Source organism: Lepus europaeus, chromosome 16, assembly GCF_033115175.1.
Source record: "Lepus europaeus isolate LE1 chromosome 16, mLepTim1.pri, whole genome shotgun sequence".
Lineage (NCBI taxonomy): Eukaryota > Metazoa > Chordata > Mammalia > Lagomorpha > Leporidae > Lepus > Lepus europaeus.
The window spans coordinates 33,428,005-33,450,892 of NC_084842.1; the positions used below are offsets into that span (position 1 = coordinate 33,428,005).

The 22,888-nt window shown below is 38.5% G+C and overlaps 1 protein-coding gene across 3 annotated transcripts in view; it reads right to left on the minus strand.

Annotated features, from left to right (window-relative positions):
* Positions 1-22,888, minus strand: part of NEIL3 (nei like DNA glycosylase 3) — a 62,889-nt gene that overhangs the window by 36,144 nt on the left and 3,857 nt on the right. For all 3 annotated transcript variants that reach the window (XM_062213373.1, XM_062213372.1, XM_062213374.1), the window contains exon 2: positions 7,774-7,901. In XM_062213373.1, the coding sequence (XP_062069357.1) occupies positions 7,774-7,901 (128 nt within the window). The remainder of the gene's footprint in view (positions 1-7,773; positions 7,902-22,888) is intronic.

The following is a 22,888-nucleotide window of genomic DNA, read 5'->3' on the forward strand; positions in this document are numbered from 1 at the left end:
AATCAAGCCATAATAAACCATCAAATTTTGTGTTTATCATGCACTTTTTAGCTTAAAATATATCAGTATCATACAAACATTTGAGTTTTTAACCATAAACATTTATATTGCTATAAGAACTGGAATATTTTTGTTATACACCATGTAACAGGCCCATATTACAATCAGGAAAGATATTTAAGAGTTTCATATGTTTCTAAAGATTCATCATAATTAACTTTAGGAAAATTTTGTTAGATCCTCATTTATATCTCTTGGTTTTCTCCAATCCTTCTACTCCCAACCCAAATGAATATCAGAGTCCATTCACTTTGCATAATCTTCATGCCAGCCACAGTTGCCTGTTCTGAGGGTGGTCTTTAAGTCAAATCAGATTGGTCTGTATCTCCTCCTCTGATTGAGTACCCTGGAAACAGTTGATTCAGGAATGAACACCTGGCCCAGGCTTGATTTATTAGTATCCAAGCTGGATTCATCACTTCTCCAGATGAATATATGGATGAGGGACACAGAGTGTTGAATTTCTTGTTAGTATTTGGAAATCTGAGAGCTGTCTATGGGAATGTTTCCACATGGCAATGGACACCAGAGAAGCCGAGGAAAATTTCTGCAGACAGACAGACTATAGCAGATTTCAATGAGGAGCAGAGTCAGAAAGTGAAAAGATGGGCAGGTGTTTTTCATAGCAACTAAGACATGGCTGGATATGCCTACATCCCGTGTTACAGTGCTTGGGTTTGAGTCCCTGCTCTGCTTCTGATTCAGCTTCCTGCTAGTGTGCACTCTGGGAGGCAGCAGGTGATGGCTCAAGTACTTGGGTCCCTGTCAATCACATGGGGGAGCTGGATGAAATTCCAGGCTTCTGTCTTTTTTCTGGCCCAGCCTTGGCTGTAGCAGGTATTTGGGTAATGAATTAGTGGATGGAAGAGCTCGCTGTCTTGTTCTCACTGTTTTTCAAAAAAAAAAAAAAAAAAAAAAGAAAGAAATAAAATTTTTTAAAAATAGTGTCCTATTGGCTTTTAGTCTTTGTTTCAAGTTCTTCCTGAAGCCCACTTGTATTAATTGCAGGATTCATAAGATACCCAGTATTATAATAATTATTAAATTTGCTTGAGTTGGGTTTTTGTCAGTTGTAACTAAAGTAACAATATAAAAATTATGCTCAAACTAAAAATTGAGTTGATGGTAGGAAGATTCTTCTAGTTAGAAATAGCTCCCAAAAACAAATTAATAAATAAGCTCCACTCCTATTTTAAATATCCCACACTGTTTTAAGCTAATCACCATGAGTGTCATCCAAACATCCTTAAGTAGCATAAGTAGCATAAACAACAGTAATATCATAGGTTCCTGTTGAGAACCTCACATTGCAAATAAAGCAACTGCTTAGGAAAATTATCAAGAGGTCATAAATGCACTAAGAATAAAAAAGGAGGATAAAATGGTGGAATATATCTATGCTGGAAGGAGTATAAAATGGAGGAATATAGTAATTGTAAAAATCCATGCTGGAAATTCAAAGGAAGATCTTTGAAAAAGAAAACACTACTTTTGCTTAGAATACAGAAGACTGAACATGAGTAATGCTCTAAACCTAACAAGAAAAAGAGGACATGATTTACAAAATCATACTCATATTTTCTTGGGGCCATCTGAGACAAAACATTGGCATCCGGGTGAGCTCAATTCCAGAGTGATAAGCTCCTCCGAGGACTATAACACAAATAGTTTCACCTATGTCAGCACAGGAGGAAGAGATACTATCATAAAACTGAGTAAGACAGAAACAGCTAACATTTTCAACAAACTTTTTCTTTTTTTAAAGATTTATTTATTTTACTTGAAAGAGTAAAAGAGAGAAGGGGAAGCAGAGAGAGAGGTCTTCTATCCACTGGCTCACTCCCCAGTTGGCTGCAATGGCCGGAGTGACACCGATCCAAAACCAGGAGCTTCTTCTGGGTTTCTCATGCGAGTGCAGGGGCCCAAGGGCCTGGCCATCTTCCACTGCTTTCCCAGGCCATAGCAGAGAGCTGGATAGGAAGTGGAGAAGCCGGGACTTGAACAAGCGCCCACATGGGATGCTGACGTTGCAGGCGCCGGCCTTACCTGCTACGCCACAGCCCTGGCCCCTCAACAAACTTAATGAGTATGGGCTTGTGTGATAGTTAAGAACATCTCTAGGGAAGAGACCAAAAGAGCCACCTTTGGCGATATGACACCTGTCATCATTCAATTCTCTCTGCTTCTTGAACAATTCTCTCAAATGAAACAAAAGTCTTAAGCTGTTTTAGCCAAGGAAGACATAGAAAGAAAAAGCTGTCAGGCTTGAAGGAGGAACAGGAAGCTCCTCTACTCTCGCAGTGGCTTTAGCGCTGAGTAGCAAGCATAAGCAGTTCCCTTAGGGAGGACCAGGAAACCCTTCTACCACCGGCGCAGGCCAAGGTGGATGAGATAAAGGCAAAATCCATCTGTCCCTAGTGGTAAGGCAGGAAATCAGCATTGGCACAGAATCCCACACTAACAAAAAAAAAATCTGCTACAGCTGGGAGACAGATAGGGAACCCAAGAACACGCACAGAGGTAAGATGGAGTTTGTCATAGTGAAGAGAGAGCCTGCAACCCTGGGGTTCATATGTATAGGGACCACTCAAGACTAAAGCTGATCCAGAAGAAATAAGAGCCTCCATTACTCCCATCATGAGTGTTTCACTGAGAAAAAGCAGTGACAAGAGTATGGAGAGACTCCTTCTGTGACACAAATGCGCAGGGTCTGCTGGGAGCTGAGGGAAGTGCAAGATCCCAGGAAAATCAAGCTCCGCTACACCAGGTCAGAAAGTAGCAGTAGCAGCTGGAAACTTCTTACTAGACTCACTCAATCCCGGCACTAGTGATCTGAACGAAGATGCGCAGCCATTTCTGGGCTTAAACTATTTAGCTCAGGCTCTTGTCATATGACATCTGTAGTTTTAAGTTTTCTTAATGAACTGAACCCTGTTTCGTTATTTAATGCTTGTCTCTACCCTGGCAATGTTCCCTGATTTGAAGTCTATTTTGTCTGATATCAGTGTAGTACTCCAGCTTTCTTTTGATTTGTGTTTTCAGAGTAGTCTGTTTCCATCCTTTCATTTTAACTTATTTGTCTTAAAATTTCTGTATTTATTCATATTTCTTGAAGATAGCCTATAGTTGGGTCTTACTTTCTTCTTCACTAATCTCTGCTAATTAATTGGTTATACAATTTACATTAAATGCAATTATCCATGTCCTTTGAATTAAATATATCATATTATTGTTTGCTTTTATTTCTTCTCTTTCTTTTTTCCTGTTTATCTTCTTTTGGATTGAGTATTTTTTACAATTCCATTTTATTCACTACCAGGTTATATCACTTGATAAGAAATTCTTACTAGTTGCTCTGGGATTTTCAGCATACATTTTTAACTCATCACAAAGCACCTGTTTTGCAATATTATTATAGTAGTGTCCTTTCATTTCCCTATCCCAGTTGTTTCTGACTGCCACATCTAACTGGAGTTACCTCAAAAGTGGCATCAGAGGAATTCCACAAGGGAGTGCTCCAAACCTACCTGAGAGGGGGCCAGTCGGGATTCCAAGAAAAGAAGCACTAAATACAAAGATGATCAATCCAAATAATTTATTAAGGTAACTCACAGACTGCTGAAGTTTATCTTCAAGATGGACAGCAAGAGGAAGGACATGTTCTCCCTAGGTATGCCTGTAGTTAACGAGGACAGGTTATGGAGTTTATTTGAGGGAGTAAGGAATTATAGTTCATGGCTAGTTTCTTTCAGTGTTTTGGACAACGATCAAAACACCTTTATCAGTGCCTGGGAATGTTCAAGGATCCAGCTCAGGTTCAAGCCTGTGAGAAAAACCTGCAGCTGGCTAGGTCATAGAAGAGTCAAGGCAACCAGATTTTCCACTGAGATACAGAGAAAGCAGGGGGAACAGAGGTCCTCTACACTATAGTTGCCATTCATGTACTTCTGTATATGTTACAAACACATTGTTACTAGGTTTGCTTTATAGATAATGGAATTTAAAAGAATCTTTTGTATTTACTCTCATGGTCCCTCTCCCAGCGTTTTTTCTTTCTGCAGATTTAAATTTAAGATTTTTTTCAGGCTGACACTGCGGCTCACTTGGCTAGTCCTCCGCCTGCGGCAACGGCACCCTGGGTTCTAGTCCCAGTTGGGGCGCTGGGTAGTAGTCCCGGTTGCTCCTCTTCTAGTCCAGCTCTCTGCTGTGGCCCAGGAGGGCAATGGAGGATGGCCCAAGTGCTTGGGTCTCTGCACCCACATGGGAGACCAGGAGGAAGCACCCGGCTCCTGGCTTCGGATCAGCGCAGTGCCGGCTGCAGAGGCCATTAGGGGAGTGAACCAACGGAAGGAAGACCTTTCTGTCTGTCTGTCTCTGTCTATAACTCTCTCTCTGTCTGTCTCTCAATGTCTAACTCTGCCTGTCAGAGAAAAAAAAAAAAAAAGACAGAAAGAAAAGCGGAGAGACAATGTAGAAGAGGAGGGGGAAGGAGAGAGGGTGAAGTGGTACTGGGGTAGATATCTTGCATTTGCTAGGTCAATCCCAAATGCCTACAACAGCCAGGACTGGGCCAAGCCAAAGTCAGGACCCAGTAACTCCATCTGGATCTCCCACTTGGGTGGCAGGAACCCAAGTACTTGAACCATCAACAGCTGCATTCCAGAGTATTAGTAAGTAGGAAGCTGGATCAGAAGTGGAAATGGGACAGGTTTGTTATTGCTACTGTTTTGTATGCTGATTTTTGTATCCTGCAAGTTTACTGAATTCATTTTTAAACTTAAAATTCTGACTGTTATTACATTCTCTATGTTGGACATACTTTCTTTAACTTTTGTATTGGAGTTCTACTGGTGCTGGATTCTCTTAGCTTTTTTGTTTTATTTGCTTGAAAAAATATTGCACATTTAAGCTTTGTGGTTTTTTTGGTGGGTTTAGAATTCTGAGTTGAGAGATTTATCTTTTTCTTTTAGCTATCTAAAGATGCTTCTCTGCTATCCTTTGTCTTTCCTACTTTCTGATGAGGAGTTCAATTTTAATTTTGCACCTTTATATGTAATGTTTGTCTTATTATAGTTGCTTTCAGAATTTTGTCTTCACCTCCCCCCCCCCCCTTTTTTTTAGCACATTAGCTAGGCATGCATGAGGACTATCTTTTTAACTTTCTATATTTTCTTGATGAACGCTAGCATGGAATTCTGGAAAATACTTTTATTATTATTGTTAGGTTGATAAGCATTTAATAAGTAGAGAAGAAAGGTTTCTATACTTCATTCTGCCAAGTAAATTTCCTTAATAGATGCTCACTAAGGATATTCATATAGTTTTCTTTTCACAAGCCTAAAGGTTCTTGGTAGGCTCCATGGACCATGTGACCCAGATGGAGCTTCAGTCTCCTGGATTCAAACTGGCCTAACACCAGCTGTCTCAGACATTTGGGGAGTGAACTAGCAGAAGAGAGATCTGTCTGATTCTTTCTATCTGCCTTTCAAATAAATTGAAAATAAATAAAATAAAAATTTTAAAAAAACAAGATTATATTTGGTAATAGGATTACAAATGTATTATTTTACATCCATTTTTTATTATTCAATTTGCTCATATTTGTTACACTTATAAGAAGAAATTAAAAGTGATTTTTGTCTTGTTTTAGTTAAAAATCTATTATATAGTATTTGGAAATAGTGTGAGTTCTGAATACACATAACACAACTGTGCTAAAATAAATGTATATCAAATACTTTTTAGTATTCTATAGGCATTTGAACACTTGGATACATCATTTATTAACAGAAATAATCACTCTGTAATTTGTATTTTCCTGAAGTGTGGATATTTACTTGGCAGATTCTCTCACACAGGGCTATACCTGTATTCTACTTTCATAAATAAATGAATTTCAGAAGATTCACAGCCTGCCTTGTGAGGTACACATATATCTAAGGCCTAGGAGCAACTTTGTAAAAACTGGGTATGAAGTAAAAGCTATGAGCAACCTTTAAGTATGTTTTCTGCTATGTGCTCTCTAAAATGTATACCAGTCTGGTGGGTAGAAAACAGAAGTCAGAAATGAAGACTACATTTCTGTCTCATGCTTACAAACTTGCAGGCCCACAGAAAGATCCCATGTCCTTGACAGAGCCATCCATTCTCCTAAGAAGTGTAGGATGGGAGCACATTTTTCTCAAGTTAAGTTACACTATAAAAGAGGATAGTTGATTTTAGGTTTTTGAGTTCACATTCCAATAGATCTGACACTGACCTTGAATTGTTGCAAATAGTAAATGTTGAGGCAGGCAACTGAAAGAAAGCAAGCTACTGCAGTTTTAACCCCCCTATATACCAAGATAGGTACTCTCTTGGGATGGTACTAGTTCACTTAGTTTGAAGAAGAGAGTGCCCTTGTTTAGAAAATCCTGGAACACTTAATGACTGTTATACACTGAGGAATGATTCCTCTCTTATCAGTCTGGTGAAGAATTCTTGATAAAACCCTCCCTCTTGTCCTGCAGAAATAAATCTGCACCTAACATCAGAGAATCAATAACATATCAATGCTCTCAGCTATCATGCATGGATTCTACTGTGTACTTTCCTGTCCAAAGCTCCAAGTTTTCAATCACATCAATCTACTACAGCAGTAATGTAACCTGCAATATATCATTGCTGCATGAACCAGTAGGCATATGCTGATGTTATCAACTGCAGACTAGGAAAAAACGTAAGGTGACAATGCCGCCCAAGGACAGCAGCTGCTGACAATGAAGAGAACACCTCAAAGGAAAAGCAATTACACAAACCCTGAAGTACTCTAAATATGTGGTACACAAGATGCAAAAAATAACAATCATTCAGTTGTATAATTTCTTTTTGAGCATTATCCACCTTCTTTTAGAAAGCATGGGTCTACTAACAGGTCTCTTAAGAAGATGATATCTGCTGAATAGCTTAAAGAAACACTAAGAAAGATCCAAGGAAGTAGTACTCAATCTTTACAGGTTGCTAGATTTTAGACCAGACTCAGAAAAGACAGATTGAGACTTCATAGACATATTAACATAGAGCTTTTGCATGTTCCTGCAAAAATTAAATAGGTGATCTGCGTTGCAGTTACATAAATTGTTCCACTTTTTGATCAGTAAATCAACAAAGGTGGTAAACTTCTTCTCCTTTGCCAACCCATGAGCCACAAATTTCCATAAGAACTGTGAAACAATGGAGCATCTGTTATTTCTGTGGAAAGTTTCTGAATTCTATAAGCTTTTCCAAATTCTGTACAAGACTACAGAGAAAGACGGAAGGCAGGAGAAAAAAAATCTAGTGATACATTTAAACCAAACTAGGGCCTGTCACAAATATAAAGTAACTGATGTCACTGAATGCAATAAACATTCGGTGAAAACAAGGGAGAACGGTGGTGAAGAGAGTTTGTGAACAGAGATGTGTGGCTATAATACATCTTGGGAAGCCCTTCTAGACTATCAGTTTTTTTAAGGGAAATAAATTGACTAGGCTCCCAGTAATAATGACATCACAATTTATTCTTGTGCTGTTTATTGCTTTCCATGATAGAATTTCAACCTCTTATAATAGAGCTCCTTTAAAAAATAGACTACTTTCTATATGAGTAAATGTGACACCCAGCAAACTTCAAGAAGAGCTTTCTACACATCTTGAAACACAGACAGATAAGATGTATTTACAGATTTATCTTACCGTACAGCTTTTGGCCCAAAGTACAGGAAGAGCTCCTTCCCCAAAGATTCCACACCACTGTAAACATATCCATGAAATTGTTTTGAGAAATTCTGGATGTAATAATTATTATCATTCAATGCAGAATCCTAGTAGAAAATATATATGTACATGTAAACACACACACAAACTCTAAATAAAATGACAATTTAATTCCTAAATGTATTTATATTACTTCAGTTCCAGGTGCATTCCAATGAGAAGAAAAATCTCCAAAAGTTGAGCAACATAATCAGCTATTTTCATACTTTTTGTCAAATTACTATCCAATCATTTAAAAAGACAGCAATCAAAAAATTAAGTGAAGAAAATAATTGGCAGGCAATCCAAATGCATTTCTTCTAGTACCAAATAGTCCTGGTTATAGGAAATAAAAGCACAGGAAAAATAATGTATTTTAAAACTAAAAACAGGAATAAATTTCTTTCATTTACAGAAATACAGACCAGTTCTCTGAAAAAGTGTTCCATAGAAACAATTTAAAATGATGGATAAAGTATGAAATAAGGGGTCAGAACGTGGCGCAGCATGTTTTGCTGCTGCCTGTGATGCTGGTATCCCATATGAGTTCTGGTTTGAGTCCCAGCTGCTCCACTTCTCATTCAGTTCCCTGCTAATGTGTCTGGGAAGGCAACAGAAGATGGTCCAAGTCCTTGGGCCCTGAACGCATGTGGGAGATTCAGACGGAGTTGCAGGCTCCTGGCTTTGGCCCGGGTTAGCCCCAGCCAATGTGGCCATTTGGGAGTGAATCAGCAGATGGAAGATCTCTCTCTCTCTCTCTGTGTCTCTTTCTTCTTCTTCTCTCTGTTATCCTGCCTTTCAAATAAACAAACTAAATCATAAAAAACTAAATATGCGTGAAAATAAAATATTATAACTGCTTTGATGAACTTTTAAGTAAGGAAGGAACAGTAAGAGGTCAAAATCGAAGAGAATTTGAAGGAGTACATAGCCAGAGTCTGCAGCCAGCTTTCACCATCAGGGCATTTACTGGCCTAAAGAATGAGAGACTCAATTTGCATGGTCATGTGTGGGTGCAGGGAATCAGGGATAAAAGCCAGAAGTCCCTGGGGAGGAGAATCTACTTTGATATATGCTCTTCTCTGACCACGATGTTAGGAACAGAGAAAAATAAATTTTTATAGCCTTTCCCCATCAGCCTTGCAAAATCAAACAATTTATTAATTAGATTACAGTATAAGTACTAAACACTATAGGGAAATCAAGGAAATTGTGAACTGAAATAAACATTACTTATAAAATACAGGTTCTGCAGAAGTAGGAAAGGAATAGGATTTGGTTTAGATATTGATAATGATTTTTTCTTAAACTAGTCATTACATATGTGTGTGTGTGTGTATGTGTATATATATATCAGTGTTCCTTGTATCCTTTTTAAAATCTATATGTGTTTAATAAACATTTAATTTTATAATCAAATTTTAATAAAAATTTAAGGCTTATAAATGCATAACTATTATACCAGGATATTTCAAAAAGTTCGTAGAAAATAAAATTGAAGGGTAAGTTTATTTTGGTGTAAAAGAAGTTTGAAATCTATATTCTTTTTTTTGACAGGCAGAGTGGACAGTGAGAGAGAGACAGAGAGAAAGGTCTTCCTTTTTCCATTGGTTCACCCCTCAATGGCCGCTGCAGCCAGCGCACCGTGCTGATCTGAAGCCAGAAGCTAGGTGCTTCTGGTCTCCCATGTGGGTGCAGGGCCCAAGCACCTGGGCCATCCTCCACTGCACTCCCAGGCCATAGCAGAGAGCTGGACTGGAAGAGGAGCAACCGGGACAGAATCCGGCGCCCCGACCGGGACTAGAACCCGGGTGCTGGCGCCACAGGCGGAGAATTAGCCTATTGAGCTGCGGCGCCGGCCTATATTATTTTCTAATATGTATTGACCATGAAGTTTTTTAAGATCTCTCATGTGAGCCGGCGCCGTGGCTCAACAGGCTAATCCTCCGCCTTGCGGCGCCGGCACACCGGGTTCTAGTCCCGGTCGGGGCACCGGATTCTGTCCCGGTTGCCCCTCTTCCAGGCCAGCTCTCTGCTGTGGCCAGAGAGTGCAGTGGAGGATGGCCCAAGTCCTTGGGCCCTGCACCCCATGGGAGACCAGGAAAAGTACCAACCGCGGCGGCCATTGGAGGGTGAACCAACGGCAAAAAGGAAGACCTTTCTGTCTGTCTCTCTCTCACTATCCACTCTGCCTGTCAAAAAAAAAAAAAAAAATCTCTCATGTGAATGGACTTCAAAAGTTTTTGTATCATCCTGAAAAATAACAAAACAACAAAAAAGTTTTTGAACCAATATATGGCTAGCAATTCCATTTTCCATGAGCTTTGTGAAGCACTGGTATATAAGATAAAATAGGCACATATAATTTTATCTACACATTAACTTTATTTTTTACAATTTTTTAAAACTTTTATTTAATAAATATAAATTTCCAAAGTACAATTTTTGGAATATAATGTTTTCCTCACCCATAACCACCCTCCTACCCACAACCATCCCATCTCCCACTCCATCTCTCCTCCCATTCTTCATTAAGATTCATTTTCAATTATCTTTATATAGAGAAGATCAATTTAGTATATACTAAGTAAAGATTAACAGTTTGCACCCACACAGAAACACAAAGTATAAAGTACTGTTTGAGTACTAGTTATAGCATTAATCCACATTAATGCTATACAACACATTAAGGACAGAGATCCTACACGGGGAGTAAGTGCACAGTGATCCTGTTGTTGACTTAACAAATAGACACTCTTGTTTATGGCGTCAGTAATCACCCTAGGCACTTGTCATGAGCTGCCAAGGCAAATTATGGAAGCCTCTTGAGTTTGCCAACTCCGATCTTATTTAGACAAGGTCATAGTAAAAGTGGAAGTTCTCTCCTCCCTTCAGAGAAAGGTACCTCCTTCTTTAATGGCCTGTTCTTTCCACTAAGATCTCACTCGCAGAGATCTTTCATTTAGATATTTTTTTTTTTTTTTTTGCCACAGCATTTGCCTGTGTATACAGGCAATGCCACGACTGAGAAAGAACTTCTAAGATCAATCCCATTCACAATAGCCACCAAAACAATCAAATACCTTGGAATTAACTTAACCAAGGACATTAAAGATCTCTACGATGAGAATTACAAAATATTAATGAAAAAATAGAAAAGGATACCAAAAAATGGAAAAATCTTCCAAGCTCATGGATTGGAAGAATCAATATCATCAAAATGTCCATTCTCCCAAAAGCAATTTATAGATTCAATGTGATACCAATCAAAATACCAAAGACATCCTTCTCAGTATGGAAAAAATGATGCTGAAATTCATATGGAGGCACAGGAGACCTCGAATAGCTAAAGCAATCATGCATAACAAAAACAAAGCCAGAGGCATCACATTACCAGACTTCAGGACATACTACAGGGCAGTTATAATCAAAACAGCATGGTACTGTTACAGAAACAGATGGATAGACCAATGGAACAGAATAGAAACACCAGAAATCAATCCAAACATCTACAGCCAACTTATATTTGATCAAATATCTAAAAACAATTCCTGGAGCAAGGACAGTCTATTCAACAAATAGTGCTGGGAAAACTGGATCTCCACATGCAGAAGCATGAAGCAAGACCCTTACCTTACACCTTACACAAAAATCCACTCAACATGGATTAAAGATCTAAATCTACGACCCAACACCATCAAATTATTAGAGAACATCAGAGAAACCCTGCAAGATATAAGCACAGGCAAAGACTTCTTGGAAAACACCCCAGAGGCACAGGTAGTCAAAGCCTGAATTAACATTTGGGATTGCATCAAATTGAGAAGTTTCTGTACTTCAAAAGAAACAGTCAGGAAAGTGAAGAGGCAACCAACAAAATGGGAAAAAATATTTGCAAACTATGCAACAGATAAAGGATTAAGAACCAGAATCTACATAGAGATCAAGGAACTCCACAACAACAAAACAAACAACCCACTTAAGAGATGGGCCAAGGACCTCAATAGACATTTTTTTGTTTGTTTGTTTGTTTGTTTTAATTTTTGACAGGCAGAGTGGACAGTGAGAGAGAGAGAGAGACAGAGACAAAGGTCTTCCTTTGCTGTTGGTTCACCCTCCAATGGCTGCCGCGGCCGGTGCGCTGCGGCTGGCGCACCGCGCTGATCCGATGGCAGGAGCCAGGTGCTTCTCCTGGTCTCCCATGGGGTGCAGGGCCCAAGGACTTGGGCCATCCTCCACGGCACTCCCAGGCCACAACAGAGAGCTGGGCTGGAAGAGGGGCAACCAGGACAGAATCTGGCACCCTGACCGGGACTAGAACCCGGTATGCTGGCACCACAAGGCAGAGGATTAGCCTGTTGAGCCGCGGCGCCGGCCCTCAATAGACATTTTTCAAAAGAGGAAATCCAAATGGCCAACAGACACATGAAAAAATGTTCAGGATCACTAGCCATCAGGGAAATGCAAATCAAAACCACAATGAGGTTTCACCTCACCCCGGTTAGAATGGCTCACATTCAGAAATCTATTAACAACAGATGCTGGTGAGGATGTGGGAAAAAAGGGACACTAACCCACTGTTGGCAGGAATGCAAACTGGTATAGCCACTATGGAAGTCATTTTGGAGATTTCTCAGAAACCTGAACATAACCCTACCATACAACCTATCCATCACACTCCTTGGAATTTACCCAAAGGAAATTAAATTGGCAAATAAAAGAGTAAATAAAAGAGCTATCTGCACCTCAATGTTTATTGCAGCTCAATTCACAACGGCTAGGACCTGGAATCAACCTAAATGCCCATCAACAGTAGACTGGATAAAGAAATTATGGGATATGTACTCTATAGAATACTACACAGCAGCAAAGCAAAAAGAAAGAAACAAAGAAAGAAAAAGAAAAAGAAATCCGTTCATTTGCAACAAAATAGAGGAATCTGGAAAACATCATGCTAAGTGAATAAGCCAGTCCTAAAGGGACAAATACCATATGTTCTCCCTGATCGGGGACAACTAACTGAGCACTTAAAAGGAAACCTGATGAAGTGAAATGGACACTATGAGAAACAACGACCTGATCAGCCCTTGTCCTGATTGTCAAGGAACAATTTAATACTTTATACCTTTTAGTATTTTTTGTTCTACTTAATACCACTGGTTGAACTCTGTAATTAACACACAATTATTCATAGGTGCTTAAATTTAACTGAAAAGTGATCCCTGTTAAATATAAGAGTGGGAATAAGAGAGGGAGGAGATGTACAGTTCGGTACATGCTCAATTGGACTTACCCCTAATGGTAGAGTTAGAAACGTGCCAGGGGATTCCAATTCAGTCCCATCAAGGTGGCATGTACCAATGCCATCTCACTAGTCAAAGTGATCAGTTTCAGTTCATAATTGATCATAATGATAGGATTAAGTGTCAAAGGGATCACATAAACAGGACTAGGGTCTGCTAATACTAACTGGTAGAATTAAAAATGAGAGAACAATCCAACATGGGAAGTAGGATACACAGCAGACTCATAGAATGGCAGATGTCCTAAATAGCACTCTGGCCTCAGAATCAGCCCTTAAGGTGTTTGGATCTGGCTAAAAAAGCCCATGAGAGTATTTTAGGCATGGAAAGCCAAGACACTCTGGCAAAAAAAAAAAAAACAACAACTAAATGAAAGATCTCTGTGAGATAAAATAGGTGCATATAATTATATCTACACATTAAATTTCAAAAATATTTATTCGTGAGGAAGAGAGAGAGAGAAAGAGACAGAGAGACATGGATTGTTGCTGTCTTCCAGGGTCTGCATTAGCAGGAAGCTGGAGTCAAACCCCAGACACTTTGATGTGGGATGCAGATGTCTTACTAGGCACTTTAACTGCTTTGCTAAATACATACCCCTACATAGTTACTCTATGTCTTCAAAATGTTCATGATAAATACATATTATGAAAGAACAAGCACTGATTTAAATGTTGTTTGCACAAAAATAAACATTTTAATTCCACTTTTTCATGAACCTTTGAAGTTCTCTCTGTCTCTCCCACACACAAATACACACAAATGCACATTCAGTACTATACAGTAGCTTTCTCTAGTCTTTGGTTAGGAGGGCATTTGCTGCTATTGCCATCCCTGTGATTTAGTATCCTTTAACTCTTTAAATTTTATAAGTTACAATCAAAAAACAACTTTTTTTTTAAATGCCTGGTTTGAGAGCCAGCTATTCCACTTTTTTTTTTTTTTTTAATTTGACAGAGTTAGAAACTCAGAGAGAGAGAAAGAGAGAGAAAGGTCTTCCTTTTTCCGTTGGTTCACCCCCCAAATGGCTGCTATGGCCAGCATGCTGCGCCGATCCGAAGCCAGGAGCCAGGTGCTTCCTCCTGGTCTTCCATGCAGGTGCAGGGCCCAAGCACCTGGGCCATGCTCCACTGCACTCCTGGGCCACAGCAGAGAGCTGGACTGGAAGAGGAGCAACCAGGACTAGAACCTGGCGTCCATATGAGACGCTGGCGCCGCAGGCAGAGGATTAACCAAGTGAGCCACAGCGCTGGCCCCAAAAATCAACTTCTAATATACAATTGGCCAATTAAAAATCCTTCTGTCATCTCCCACATGACTATTTTTCACTGTGTAGCCCTCAACCTGACTGTTTCTTTCCCCCTTCCTAAGATGGGAAACCAAATGACTAGGTTGCTCCCAGTTACTGCTTATCTGCTCCCTGTACGGACCTTCTTTCCTCTACTTAATTCTCACTTTACTATATTTTATAACAACTTTTGGCAAAGAAAAAAGTAACCTTGAAATAAACATTGCTGTCACAACATGTAATAAAACCGTAAATGAGTCCCAAATATCTCATGTGAGGTCTGATCACATCACTAAATTAATAGCTTCAACAAGAACTTATACCATTTAGTTAAAAACTAAAAACCATCAGTTATAATAACTCCTGTTGTTCACTTTGTCTCCAACACTGACATCCTTTAACAACAAAAATGGTGACACTCAGAAAGACACCATTAAAAATGGATCATTGATGGACTATTTAGTTGGATTAACTCATGTCAGGAAAGTTTATTGATCTTTCAGTATGTGTCACTGTTTGTTCTAGATGCTGGTAGTTTATCAATAAATAAAGCAACTCAAACACATTGCCCTCATGGAGTTTATATTCTGATGGGAGGAAGAGTAGACAATAAACATAAGAAAGCAGTACACTAGAAAATCCTGAGAAGAAACTGTGATGAGAAAAAGATCCAAGATTGGGGGAGAGTGCAGCCACGTGAGCAAGTTTTAAATGAGCTGAGGGAGTGAGATTGGATCCAGACAAGAGGGATGGCAGGGAAAAAGCATAGAGTTATTGAAGATCAATGTTTCCACAGCATAGAGAAAAGAAGTCTGATATGCAATGAGAACAGACTATGTGTCCCACAGGGTCCAACCTGAGGAGAGGCTTTTCTCTGACAGTAATAGAGTGGAAGAAAAATATGATATACATTTCAATTTTTAATTTTCTTTCTGGCTGTTGGATACAATTTGGCTGATGGGGTAGTATTTAGAAGACTACTGCAAAAATCAAGACAAGAGATGAAGATCTGGAAAATTATGGTAGCAGTGGAGACACAGAAAAGTGGCCATGTTTCTAGACATATTTGAAGGCCCATCAAAGAGGTTCTGCTGGTGGACTGAATATGGGAGGTGAGAGAAGAGTTCCGGATGATAAGTTTTTTGGTTTGAATAACTGGAAAATAAATGCTATCCATCAAGATGAGGACTTACAGACACTGGGAGAGAAAGAACAGGGGTTCGGTTTTAGACATGATGATGTTGAGATGTATATTAGACATGCAAGTAGAAATGTTAAGTAAGCAGATGGATATAGAAGATTTGTCCAGCCTGAAAACATGAGTTTTTCAATGATCAGCAGATAAATTTTTGCTTTAAAACTGGGACATTGGATAAGGTAGCAAATGCTGTGGTATTTCAGACATCGGAAATGTAATTTTTATATCATATAATAATGGTATTTGGAGATGGGACCACTGGGAGATAATTAAGGTTGAATGAGTTCATGGGGCTGGGGGTCACTGTGACAGTATTTGTGGGATTACAAGAAGAGGAAGAGAGATCCCAGCTAGCATGCTTGTCTCGTTACGTGATACTTTCCACCATGTTATAAAGCAGCAAGCAGGCCCCCACCAGATGCTGGTGCTATGATCTTGGACATACCAGTCTCTAAAACTATGAGGTATATAAACCCTTATTCTTTATAAATTATTCTGTCTCAGATACCTTTTAATAGCAATAAAAACAGATTACAGCAAAGGACTATGTATAAGGCCCAAGAACTAAAGTCTGTGGCACTCCAGTGAGCATGTTGTGTTATGCCCAGATTGTTGGATCCCCAGAAAGTCACCAGAGACTCGATCTCGCCTAAATGCAAAAGCAAGGTTTATTCAGGAACTACAAGCCGCGGCAGGGACCTCGTCCAAACCAACCGACGCAGCAGAGGCAGGAGGAAGGCCCCAGGCCTCGCTCGGGGAGCGCTTTTAAAGGGAAAATACATAGGGTTACATCAGTGGGGGCTTACAGTACGGGGCCACTTGTGATTGGTCAGGGCTACTCATGGTTGGCCTAGCTTTTTCTGGTTGGCTCGGGTCTAGGGGATTTCCTTATTTGATCGTAAGCTGTGAGCTCCCCTTTTGTAAGTTTCGGTTTCCCCAAAATGCTTGCTTTTCCGGGAACTCGGACCTGCTCCAGAAAATGGAGGCTACTTTAAAATGGAGGCACTTTGGCTCTTCATGTTGAACTAAAAAGCAAAAGAAAGTTATGATGTCAGAGAGAACAGAGAGAGGAACCAACAAAGGAGATGAAGAAGGCAGCCAGCAAGGTAGGAAAAAAGCCAAGCAAATGTGGTGTCCTAAATAAAAATGAAAACCGTGTTTCAAGGAAGAAGGTACTTCAAGGGATGCCAATGAATCAAGTAAAATGAAGACTGAGATTTTGCCACTGTACCTGGAGTGTAATAGTAATTATTGACAAGAGTTTTGAAGAAATGGTGGTGGGGAAATCCTGGCTGAAGTGGGTTTAAGAGATAATGAGGGGGCAGTGCTGTGGTGTGGCGGGTAAAGCCGCTGCCTGCAGTGCTGGCATCCCACATGGATGCCAGTTCGAGTCCCGGCTGCTCCACTTCTGATCCAGCTCTCTGCTAAGGCCTGGGAAAGCAGTAGAAGATGGCCCATGTGCTAGGGCTTGTGCACCCACATGGGAGACCCAGAAGAAGTTCCTGGCTCCTGGCTTCGGATCGGCACAGCTCCAGCAGTTGCGGCCAAATGGGGAGTGAACCAGCAGATGGAAGACCTCTCTCTCTCTCTCTCTCTCTCTCTCTCTCTCTCTCTCTCTCTGCCTCTCCTTTTCTCTGTGTAACTTTGACTTTCAAATAAACAAATAAATAAATCTTTAAACAAAAAAAGAGAGAGAGATAATGGGAAAGAAGGATTAAAGATAGGTAAGAGAAATGCACAGTATTGTACAGAGTACAGAAGTGGAGTGATATCTGAGGGGAAATAGCCAAGAGTGTTTTCATTTGTTTCAAGATAAACATAGTTGTATATTGAAGAGGAAGATTTACCTCACAGGGGAGAAAGAAGAGTTGAAGCAATGTCTTCAACATGCTAGAAGGTGTTTCAACAGACATACATGGTCTGTTGGTCTTGATGGAAACAGGGGTGGTTGTGCTACAGTATCAGCAGAAGGCAGATTACCTGGGTGCACACGCTGGTGGATAGGTGGATACAATTGTGCAAATTCAGTGAAACAGGAATTAAAGCCATCAAATAACAGAAATGAAGGTTCTGTGACTCTGGACCTCTAAAGTTATATGTAACATATTATTCAATTTTACCACATTTCTGACATTACAGTTTCAGTTCATCATTCACAGGTTGAGGCCAGTGTCCCACAAAATAGTGTTACTGGTTCCAATCTAATAATTGAGTTCTGTTCAGATAATTATAAAATTTTTCATTGAAATCTCACTGGAAAGGGCATTAGGTCGTCTAATTATATCAACTAAATGTACAAGAGTTAAGGTTGTTAATTTTATTGAAAAAAGTACTTTTAATATTTACCTACTTAATCTTGTGTTTACGTCATAACTTTCCTTGTTTATTTTACTGTACAGGTTCTGAAAACACAACCAACTTTCTGGAGAAGTTTTCTATTCTGTAAGGACATCTGCCTAATTATAAAATCACCAAAACTGAATTCAGCAGTATTGCATTATGAAGTTTAATTGTAACAAGCAAACCAAAACATTTAAAAGTACAATTCACATAAAGTTTTTTGTACCACTCAATCTTAAACTACTATGTGATAGAGATTTCAAAAGAGAGCAAAAATGAAAGAAAAAGCAAAGTATGGGGTCTTAAGGGAAATCTCAACTTCTTCCCCCAAATATTAAATATGCCACGGGCTCCTAGTCATGTCTACTGGGAAGGAATTCAAACACAGCTTATCCTAACTTCTATCCTAGATTTTTCCTAGGGAATTTTTAACTGTGTCGTAAATGAGTATATAAGGTCCTGCTCCAGGATTATCCAGAACCCTCACTATAAGGAATCTGGTTTCTTATAGCCCATGAAGAAAGCAGCAGAAACATCTTGAATAATCAATGCTAGGAGCTGGGAAAGAAGTTTTTTTTTAAAAAAAAAAAAAACTTTTTATTTCTAGAATTACGCCTTCAAGGCACTAAAAGTTGTGCTGGAGCAGACATCTGTATCTGCAAATCTACTGTCAACTATTAGGCATTAGAAAAATCTAGCCATGAAAAATTTGACCTTTTAGGAAAAGAAAGTTGCAGTGAATAGTCTTTTAAAACTTTGTGGTTACTGGGCCACATATTAATAAAACAAAAGGGAGGAAAGTGCCTTCATAAATAAGTTTTGTAGTGTACAGAAGGAGGAATCTAAAAAATAAAGGCCAATATACTTAAAATGCATGAAACCATTATATATCTTCATACAGCCATCAAGGAAAAGTGAAATATGTTGCCTGACTGACAAAGACTCAAAGAGAACTTAAAAATCAAATCCCTAAGGGTGTGTTACATTTTCGACTGATGCCTTACTCTATTCTCCACAATTAAAAACAGCATATAAAATGACATAAAAATCCTGAGAGTTATGAAATTAAAAGCTTTACAAATGTTGGAAAAAGATGTTTATGGCCTGATGAATGTACATATTAAAATAGATATTGATCAAGAGACCCAATGGGGAAATGATCACAGACAGAAAAATACTGACATATGAAAAAATACTGACCTGAAACTATGAAATAACTTCAGTGCAGCAGAAACTCTTCCAACTACAGATGCTGTGTGACCCTGGCTTAATAATAAATGTTAATAGCTGATAAGGCATTGGTGAATTAAAATTAAATGTTAGTATAATCTCTTCCTTGCTCACATATATATTTTCCAATTCTCTCTAGTACTGGTGTTTCCTTACCTGGGCAACAGAAAAATCTGGAGGCTTTCTAACTGCCAGACTTAGTATAGTGTTTTCTAAACCACTGTCATAGTACTTACTACACTGAATTATTATTTGTAGGTGACTTGTATTTCTCCCTTGTCTGTAAGGTCTTTGGGGACAGTAAGTCATGTTTAGCTAATATCCCAGAGGGCTTTACACAATACCTGATGTTCAGTAAACATTTGTGGAATTAAACAGATACCTCTTCCCTTCCCTCTTGAGTATGGCTTTGAAGTATAGGCTCACTGTCTCCCCACCCACTATTCCCATCTTGGTTTACCTTTCCCAGGATTTCTTGGAAAAACATCTACTCTACCATCTGCTTCAATTTGCTCGAAAATTTAACACTCCAGTCTTTTGTTTTCTAATTATCTGCAATGGAATGAGATTGAAATATATAAAAGTCCAAATTCTCAAGGCTACCAAAAGTTCTATGGAAGTAAAATTCACCAGAGTTCCTCATAAAATTATAAGAACTTAGTGGGAAGGTTTAAAGGAAGAATGAAGGGGGTGGGGGAAGATGGAAAAGAAGAAAGGGATGACGTATACGTAACAACCAGACCTGGAATGTCCAGCTCTATTTGACATGTTTACTTAGCATTTAAATGGGTGCTTTAAAAACATCTGCTGGAATATTTCATTTTGGTTTGGAGGGAAATGATAAAGATGTTTTTGTTCAGTTGTCCCTCATGCAGATGCTCTACCCAGCGCTACTGATTGCTATTACAATATTTTTTCACAATAATTAGTTCTAGATAATACACTTGGGACAAATAAAATGGCCAACTTATGGTTGGTCATTACAAGCAACTGCATATATTTTTCACTATATTTTTAAAAATTCCATCATAAAAGCATGCTGTAGTATACCAGTAATAGTATGTTCCTCTTCTGTTGAGAGCTATTGTACACAAACTGAGCAAGCCTTTTCCAATAAACCTAAGATTTACAAGACTTTTGCTTGTCCTACTGTAGAATCTAGGGTTATCACCTCTTTCTACAAGCTTCTGCTGTCCAAATTCAAAACTTAATTTCCTCAACCCTGTTATCTTGACTGTAACTATACACAATTTCCCATTAGATACTTGACTTTCTCGTGTTGACCCTTATAATCCTGTTACTGTATTATTTGAACATTTCATCCATGTACTTTTTCCTTCCAAAATAGAGATGAAAATCTCCTTTGCCGCAATTTTAAGTATGATTGAGAAGGGTTCACCTTCCCATTTTCAAGTGGCTTAATAATACGAAATCTTCAAAACAACATATATTTTCAGAGACAGCACATGATTTATTGTGCTGATGACCATTTATCCTGCTTATCCATGGGTGAACACAGAAGATGAACTTTTCAGAGAATAAGACTTTTCCATAATAAATGTGTCAACTCTGTTGCAGTTATATATTTTCCCCACAGAGAGGAATAAAACACCTTATTGACTTTCATATTCTTTCTTCCTTTCTCCCCAAATGTTTCCCCCACATATAAAAGCTATTTTTAACCAGAGGTCACTTATCTACCAATCTAACCAATCAAAGAACCTAATTTTAAAATGGTCTCAAAGCACCAAAATAGAGGTCTTTAGGACCATGTGTTAAAATGAATTCTACAATTCTGTAAGAGCAGAAGTTTAAGCACTTATCCAGACTAAATACCTTGTACCTTATTTGAGGGCACTGAATGATCATAAATCCTTCATAAAGGAATAAGGTGCTCCTTAGATAAGTGCGTCTGATGAGAAAGCCCTGATCCAGGAGTAAAGGAATGATTACCAGAATGTTTATGTTGCTAGGCAGTAAGCTACGCGTTTTATGTGTCCTTTAATTTAATCCGAACCAGACAAACTGGGATGTGAGTGTAAGCATCTCCAGATGAGGAAGAACAAAGGAGCGGTAATTCTAAGTCAAGATGGTCCTTGTTCTTTTCTTGATAGCATATGGAATATTTTAGTGTTGGGTAAAAAGCTACAATAGCCTTGGAAAATCACCTTTCCTAGTTTCTTCTGCTGTTAAAATGTTATCTGTTCTGTTTTGCCTTGTTTCAGGATTCCATATAATGTCAGATGCTGCTGCTAGTGATCCTGAATCATTAAGAAGAAACCATTATCTGTGTGCATTTAAGAAGATAAGGAGATATTTCATGCATGTTCTATAAAATATTTAGAAAACCCTTTTGGACACTTAAGGGAATGGCCTTCATTTAGCAGGAAAATGAATCTCCATGGATTAGCTCATTCCTTCAAATAATGGCAGTAAAATGAGCTATGATTTTTTTTCCACTTCAAAGGAGAAGGTATAAATGCTATAATGACTTCATTATTTTTATGAAAATAAGAATTTTCATATAACATGCACAACAAAACAGATAAATACTCATAATGAGAGATTCCAAACAATTTATTTTTGAATCCTTAATCATTTTGTACCATTCAAGACTTTGCTCTTCTCTAGCCATTCAACATTTATTAAATGCCTACACTGTTCACTGACACTGAGCAGTATATATGAAGATGAATAAGAGTAGCTAGCATATTAACTACATGTATCAAATCATAAAGACTGATGAGAATAACGAGAGGAGCATGTTTCAAATGAAATGAATGCTTATAAATAAACTGTTTCATATCCTGTTTTGTGAAAGTAGATTGAAAACACATGCAGATTACGTACTGATTTCACAAAAATATTGTACCCACCCACCAATTAAAATCGGAGGACTAACTCTTCAAAGCTCATTAACCAGACATGTTCATTTACATTCCAGTGTTGTTTCTTAGCATTAGATTCCACAAGCTCCAGCAGAGTTTTTATGCAATGTGCTTACACAGTTGCATAATTTTATGCTGACAAGACAATGGATCAAAACTCAGAGAAATAATAGAGTGCATACATGACTAACAGATGCTGAGATCTTTAGGTACAGGCTTTCTTCTTCAAGATGAGGACCAGTTGTCACAAGGACACATGCATTACAGTATGTTCTCTGTGAATTTTAAACTGAAAGAGGAATGCTATCTGACAAACAATAACTGGTTTGGTATAATAATAGACACTGAGGTAGGGTTTTCTTGTTTGTTATTTTTAGTATAATAGTTATCTGAAGTTTACTTTATTTGTAATACTGATTTTTTTGACTTTACATAATTTTCTTCATTTTTATTGCACTGTAGAGAACATAGTATGCAGTTACTAAACAATTTCTAAATGCTGCCTTGTGACAGCTAACCATTTCAAGCCAGCAGTAGAATCATTTAAATAGTTTTAACTCTGACACAAAAGCCTAGGAAGATGCACTTATCTGTTATAGTAATCATCTTGCCATAGGTTTTTAACAACCTACAATGTTTTAATGAAGTTTACTATGAATCAACACCCCCCCCAACATTTAAAATATTTTGCATATCTATAAAACTTAATATTTTTTGAGCTCCAAGTTCCAGAACATGTACCATGGCAAAATATTTAGAAGTTTACCATGATCCACAAAGAGAAAATTAACTCCATGCTTATTTTCAA